Genomic DNA, 7,838 nt, shown 5'->3' on the forward strand with positions numbered 1-7,838 from the left:
CATCCTTCAGCAGTTTCTATCCTTTCAACAATGCTTACTTTTGTCTAAAATCTTCAGTGTAAACTTCTCCATAAACCTTTCAGGTTAAAATGGCATTTACAATTATAGGTGTGGCTACTAAATATGTGCAGCTTTATAGATCACTTGTGTGTCCATTATTATACCACCCAGCAAATGTTTAATTAACCTACAGAGTCAACAAGAACCCAGCCTTGTAAATGTGTCATTTGCCTAACTTGCCTAAGAGAAGTTGTAACTTCTCACTGGCAAGCATCCAAGTGGCAAAACTACCCAAATCTAGGGATGATCAGAAGGTAGATCTCTAGATGCTTCAGGCTTTAACTCCTATTAGTCCCTAACAAATAGTTAATGGATCGAAGAATATGGGAACTGAAATCTAAGACACATGAAGATCTACTTTTTTCATACTCTCCCTTATCTTGTTATGATCAAACCATAACAGATATAAAACTAGCACCCTACAGCATTATAAGTGACCCTTGTAAGATACAGCAGGCCCCTGACCCTTATAAAATCTTTCAGGCCAAACTGGATTGCTGGTCTGAGCAACCAAGAGACTCCACTTTCACTGCTCTTAGACAGCTATAGACAGTCTTGACCTTTCTCTCTGCTCCAACCCATACTAAATGCAATAGGAGCTGAATCTTGCAGAGCTGGGATCTTAAACGAGATTCTTTATCTATAGAGCTATATTATGTATGAGCTTCAGAGGAGACCCGTATTGACACACCATGAAGGACAAGTCAGCAATTGTTCCTTAACTTTTATATTTATTCATTTTATATTTTATTTATTTATTTATTTATTTTATATCCTGCCTTTTTTTCTGGTACAAGACTCAAAGGGGATTACAACAAATTAAAACAAAGTACCATCATAGAATCATAGAGTTGGAAGAGACAGCAAGGGCCATTTAGTCCAACTGCCTGTCATGCAGGAATACACAGTTGAATGATACCCATCCAACCTCTATTTAAAGATCTTCAAAGATACAGGGTCCACCATACCCCAAGGCAATCTATTCCACTGCTGAAATAGTAGGAAAAAACCTGTTTGATACTTAAAGACAGCTATCATATTAAAGACAGCTATCATGTTACCAGCACCCTAAGATGTTTCTCATAAGGCTTGGTTTCCAGATATTTGTTCATTCACGGTTGCTGTTCTCCAAACATGTGCCAGCTTGTTGACATCCTTCTTGAAATGTAGTGCCCAGAACATGGCACAATATTGCAGGTAAGGTCTGAGCTAAGCAGAATGAGTGGCATTAAAATTACCAATGATCTGGACACTATATACTTGTTGATACAGTCCAGAATTGTATTGGCATTTTTGACTGCTGCATCATATTGTTGCCTCATTAAGACCCCTATATCCTTTCCACATGATAAGCATACGGACTCTGGACCCAAGTCAGGTAGAGCTAGCTTTAAAGGCCATAGCCACCACTTTCAATTGCACCCAGAAACAAATCAGTAGCCAGTAAAGTTGAAGAGGCCCAGTCTAGAGGCCATAGCTTCAGTATAACCTGCTAGACCCAATCTAGCTAAGTCCAAGTCAAGACTGCCCAAGTCAGAAGCTGCTAGTGTAGAAATCCCAAGCTCATTTCTTACCTACAGTTCAATCTGCTTGCCTGTAGCAATCAGAAAGTTATCACAAAAAATATACTCAGATCCTACAAAAGATACTGCACTGCAGAAGAATATGCTTCAGTGGTCCACTGGAGGTAGGCGCAAGGTGTGATTGAGTTAAAGCAGCACAGATCTCAAAGCAGGCAGTTCTGCTCAGTGGAGTGAAGGCTATAGATGAAATTGCTGGTTACTTGAGCCATTCTGAGCACCCCATGGACTCCCTTTCTGAGATGGGTGCCAGCAACCTGCTCTACATTCTCTCTGCTTAAACAGAATTTCTGCTTCATGCTGTTCTTCTGTAAGTAGGTGCAAAAGCTACAATGTAAAAGACACGCACACATGCAGTGGTCTGGTGCCCCGATCATCAGTAATTTGCCAAAATCACTTCTCTCTATCACAACCCTCCAAGTCTTCTATGAATAGCACATTCAATGGGCTTTACTGTGTTTGACTGATGGCAGACACAGAACCAATAGGAAACAGCAAAGATCCCATTCTATCTGGTCCATTGTCTTCAACTACTTAACAAATAGGTCTTTTTACTTGCCACATGGAAAGCATACCTAATTATTAAACCAAAGACAAACTTCATTCTTCTTACTGTATAAATATAAAACATGGCATCTGTGGCACATGTTGTACCCCTCCTAGATTGTATCTCTTCTGACTTTTAACTAAATTTTCCCTGAATAAAGCATAGATTATCTGTCAAGCAAAGAAGCAATTTAAAAAGGTTAAATTTGTATTTTATGCTAATTACAGGCCATGTATGTGCCTTCTTCCGTCTTCAACGATCTTGAGATGGAAAGTTAAATGAAAAGAAATAATTATATATCATTTGTAAAAGTTATTCCTCTTAAAACCAAATATGCTATGGCTGTTCGTTTTTAAAAGCTGGACTCTGTGGTTAGATGCTATTAGAAAATGCTCCAAAACTTACTGAGCTCTGCAAAATAAAAACCACAGACAGCCCAAATGCAACTGCATGGAGTCAGATACGCTGGGCCCAAAGAAACTGGAAACTTTGGAGAGGGAAATATTGACATTTTAACTGAAAAGAATATGAAGTAGATATGGTGTGGGTGTGCGTATTAGACCCTATTATTTCTCCTAAATACGTTAAAGGCAGCAGATCCTGTCTGATCTTGAAGTTAAGCAAGGTCAGCCCTGGCTAACATTTGGAAGAGGGGCTGCCAACTAATACTAGGAGTTTTGGCTATATTTCAGAGGAAGGAATTGGCAAAAGCACCTCTGAGTATTCCTTGCCTAAGAAAATGCTGTGAAATTCATGGGGTCACCATAAGTCAACAGACAACTTGAAGGTGCATGCACATGCATGCACACACACACACATTTTGAGTAAAGATGTGTTACATGAGGCGGGAGGACATTTTACAATATGAAGCTCAAAACCTTATAAAGTACAAAAGGAGAATGCAAATATTTCATATCACCCTAAACTATATTATGTGTCCATTACTGCAAATGTTTACAAATGAAAAGATGTTAAACAACCTTAAACATCTGATCCTCTTCTCAAACATTACCATGCTGGAACATTATACGTTACAGATTGTGAGCCCTACACTACAGTGTCAGTTCCAGGATTTCACGGATGTAAAGAACGCTCCAAACTCTAGGTTTCTCTCTTCTAGTTCTGTTTCACTGTGTATCTTTCTTTGAGTTCTTTAGTGTTCCACAGTCAATCTCCTTTTTCCATTTATACTCAATATGTACAATGTTCAGTGTTAGTTATTTGCAGCTCCACAGTCTACCTGTTTGCTGATTTGCACATATATAAGCAGATCTGCAGATTCAGTCACTAGCCTTTGCACCAGTATCAAGATTAAGAAATGCCAGGCAACTTCATGTGGGCCCAGTGGTTCAAGTCTGTTGATGGTAGCAAAATCTTTTGCAGAAATGAATGGGAACTGCACAGGAGTAAGAAGCACTTACAGCTGCTCTATTAAAATACATACTTGTGAACAATTTACTTTTCCTTGATTCAGGAATGTTAATGATATATTAAAAGTAACCAGCCAACCAAAACACTTTGGCTTTCTGGTTTGAGTCTTGACTTTCTGCATAGCATACATGTCCGGCTATTCACTTGTACTATGTAAACTTCAGCATCTCCAAATTTCCATTCTGGAGTCTCATTGCCTCTCTTGTTTTAAATGTGAACACCATGTAAATTTCTTGGGGTGTGTGTGTGTGTGTGTGTGTGTGTGCAAGAATCATTTTATTTTTGTACAGTTAAAATTACTATTTGTGGATTAGAGCATATAATGAGTACCTGCCAAATAGACTAAGCCCAGGTAAAGATTAAGAGCAGATAAGGAATATTTATCTATTCAATCTGCAAAAGGCATTATCCCAATTCTAGGCCCCCCCAAGTACAAATCTGCTGGTCTTCTGTTGGCCTTTAAGTTTACATAAAGCACTGGCTTATGTCTAACACAATAAACAGCAGCAACAAGAAAGCATTCAAGCAGGTGACAGAATTTGTTACTGTATCTTTATAACAAGAGCACTCTGTGGAATGAAAAAAAAACCTTTCCTATCAACTGCAATCCTTATCGCATGAGAGTAAATCCTATTGAACACAACAGAATTTGATTTCAAGCAAACATGGATAAGCTTGAACAGGCACTTACTGCTACCAAAGTGCTACTAAAATCATTGAGGCTTATTTTCAAGTAAGTAAACACTGTACTGTACTGTACATTTTTTCTGCTTCCACCAAATAAAATTAATAAGATTTGGGATAATTGTTACAGCCCCTTGTGAGAAGCTCTTTCTCAAATCTTTTCTTGATACCCAGAAGTTAACAATAAAATAAATAAATAAATGGAATCACTCTTTTGGAGCTTGCCTTTTATATACAGTATTTGAGAAGCTCCCCATTTCATATTGTCTGCAACTAGTCAACAGCCAGATAATCTAATCAAGAATTGACACAAGTTTGCTAGAAAATTTACTCAGCACTCAACAAAAAGTGCTACCATACATAGATTTATTCAGTCCATGGTAGAAGGTGAAGAGAAGGTGAAATTGGGTCTCTCAGAGAGATTGTACTGTTTCCTCTAGTACAGGGCTTGGACTGAACAGGTGCAATCACACTTGGAACAACCGGCTCAGCCAAGCAGAGATATTTTTAGAGTGCTCCCCTTCTATACAGTTTTGCAGGAAAAAAGAACGAAAACAGAATGCAATCCATTCTTCTTTTGCCTGGACCTTGGGTGTACATTTACTAGGCATCTGTACATTTACTAGCCATCTGGCATCTTCCACTGGCAGGGTGACCAGACATCCTCCTTTTCCAGGACATATCCTCCTGTCCAAGAGGAATAAACCTTCTGTCCAGGAGGAATTCCAAAATGTCCTCCATTCTCAGCATCACTAAGAAGCATGGGTTTATATTTCTATGAGTATTTTTGGCTATTGTTTTGGAGTGTCCTCCATTTTTCTTGACCGCCCTACATTTTGCAGTGCCTCGTCCTCCCTTGTAGTGAAGATCTGGTCGCCCTGTCCACTGGTGGATCGCATAGTACTATCAAGGTTTGAAATCAGAGACATTTGGAAGACCAGACACGGCAGAGATGAAGGGGAAATGGATGGTGGAATGGTAGACTTTTCCATTTTTGCTCCAGGCATCAACAAAAACATGCACCTATCCTGATTTTTTTTTCTCCCCCTTGAGTCATCTATCTCTTTTGCACGCGAACTGATATACAGACATCTGCCTAGAAACCCATTTGTGGGAGAAAGATGGGATATAAATACATTAAAGAAACAAAATAAACATGCACACAGATCCAGGTGTGTGTTTGGGTGGAGAGAGAAGAAGTTAGTGGGCAGAGCAAGGATCCTACCTTCATTCCTCCTTAAACTAAAAATGTTACAAATAAACTGTTAGAGAAGTGAGAAACAATCAGAAGATAATGCATAAATCCTACATGAGGCTGGGTAGGATGGAGACAGGCTGACCAGATAGTCTCCTTTACCCAGACGTGTCCTCCATTTCAGGCTTTTGCCCAGGAGGAATTTCAAAAATGTACTCCATTTGGAGCACGACTAAGAAGCATGGATTTCCATTTATCTTAGCAGTCTAGCTTTTATTTGCTCATGTCCTCCATGTTTATCAAATACCCTCCATTTGGACCATGACAAAGAAGCATGGGTTTACCTCTACCTTTTATTTAGCCACATCCTCCATGTTTTTCAATTGCCCTCCATTTGGACCATGACAAACAAGCATGGGTTTACTTCTACCTTTTATTTAGTCGTGTCCTCCATGTTTCTCAAATGCCCTCCATCTGGAGCATGATGAAGCAGCATGGATTTTTTTACCTTTTATTTGGACACATTCTCCATGTTTCTTTAATGTCCTCCATTTGAAGCATGAACAAGAAGCATGGATTTACGTTTATCTAGGTGCTTTTAACTTTTATCTGGTTGCGTCCTTCATGTTTCTCGAATGGCCTCCATTGGAGCATGAACAAGAAGCATGGATTTACTGTCACCTTTTATTTAGATGTGTCCTCCATGTTTCTTGAAGTGTCCTCCATGTGGAGCATGAACAAGCATAGATTTATAATTGCAGGTGTGGTTGGGGTTTCTTTTAACCTTTTATTTGATTCTGTCCTACATACAGTATGTATGTGTGTGTGCATAACTTGTGTATACTTTTTTGTGATTTTATATACAGACATTTTAATTTTTTGAATTTTATAACAATTTTAAAGGGTTTTATCTGTGAGCCGCCTTGGGTACCTTGGGGGAGAAAGTCAGGATATAAATGAAATATGTAATTATACACACACACAATGATACCTTTACTGGGCCAACCAAAATGCACAATTACTTGTTGCAAGCTTTCGGATTCACACTGGATTCTTGATTAGACAAACAGGAGAAAGAAATTGAAGATGTGTGTGTGTGTGGCGAGAGATATATAAATATAGATATAGCAAATCCAATTATAATCCACTGTGACTTTTTAAAGCATGCAACATGTAATTGTGCATTTTGTGGTTGGCCCCATAAAGGTATCATTGCTTATTATAATCCACTGGAGTTGCTATATGGCCAACATGGGTACATATATATATATATATATATATATATCTGTGTGTTGATATATATGTACAGCTATAGATATAGCAAATCCAATTATAATCCACTGTGACATTTTAAACGTGTAATTGTGCATTTTGGTTGGCCTATTAAAGGTATCATTGCTTAAACACACACATACACACACACACACATGCTATATGGCCAACACGGCTACCCTTAAATATATGTGTGTGTGTATATATATGAGTATATAGATATATATGTATAGATCTAGATATAGACACATATATTTCCCCCTGGAAGGTCCTCCATGTGTATACATATGTATAGTTATATGGGTTTGTGCATAGATATATATGTATAGATATAGATACAGACACAAAGGTCCTCCACTTGACAGGCTCTTGTCCTCCTTTCTGCTCAGGACACCTGCTCCCCCTGGATGGATGGATGAATGGATGGATGGATGGATGAAGAGAGAGAGAAGAAGGGAGAGGAAACTTACCAGAGGACACCGAAGAGCCCGACAAGCTGGAGTTGCTGGAGGTGGCCATCCTCCTCCTCCTCCTTCCTGGGGGCTCCTTCTCAGGGGCTGGGGCTGCTGCTGTGCTCCGTCTGAGGGCGCCTCCTGCTGCTGCTGCAACCCATGGCAAAGGGCTGGAGCCCGGCTGAGGAGGAGGAGGAGAGGGGAAACAGCAGCAGCAGCAGCAGCAGGGGCTCCTTCCTGGGCTGGGAGGGTTGAGGGGCTCCCCTTTCTGGGGGGAGAAGAAGCCCCAAGAAGGCACCCTCGCTGCCTCCAGCGCCTTTGGCACCAAAGCCTTTTGGCTGGAGAGCCTTGCCTCCTCCTTCTTCCCCTTCCCTTCCCAAGGCAGCAGCAGCAGCAGCAACGGGCTCCACCTCCCCTCCTCCTCCTCCTCCTCCTCCTCCTCCTGACACAACAGGCACAAAGGAAACCATGGAGGAGGTGAAGGAGGAGGGAAAGGGAAGGAGGAGGCTCCATGGCGGGGCCAGGGCAAAAAGGCGGGAAAGGAAGGTGGCAGCAGCAGGGAGGAGAAGGCTGCTGCCCCCCTAAAGCAGCTCCTTTCCCCTTCTCCTCCTTGGGCC

At 40.6% G+C, this 7,838-nt stretch overlaps 1 protein-coding gene across 1 annotated transcript in view; it reads right to left on the reverse strand.

Moving 5' to 3' along the window:
• Positions 1–7,611, reverse strand: part of CHN2 (chimerin 2) — a 187,663-nt gene extending 180,052 nt beyond the window's left edge. The window contains exon 1 of the mRNA XM_089533023.1: positions 7,240–7,611. Within this exon, the coding sequence (XP_089389149.1) occupies positions 7,240–7,288 (49 nt within the window). The 5' untranslated portion in view covers positions 7,289–7,611. The remainder of the gene's footprint in view (positions 1–7,239) is intronic.
• Between the last annotated feature and the right edge of the window lie 227 nt (positions 7,612–7,838).

The sequence above is a fragment of the Sceloporus occidentalis genome, unplaced genomic scaffold, assembly GCF_023333645.1.
Source record: "Sceloporus occidentalis isolate IW3139 unplaced genomic scaffold, rSceOcc1.0.p SCAF_7, whole genome shotgun sequence".
NCBI classification, from domain to species: Eukaryota; Metazoa; Chordata; class Lepidosauria; order Squamata; family Phrynosomatidae; genus Sceloporus; species Sceloporus occidentalis.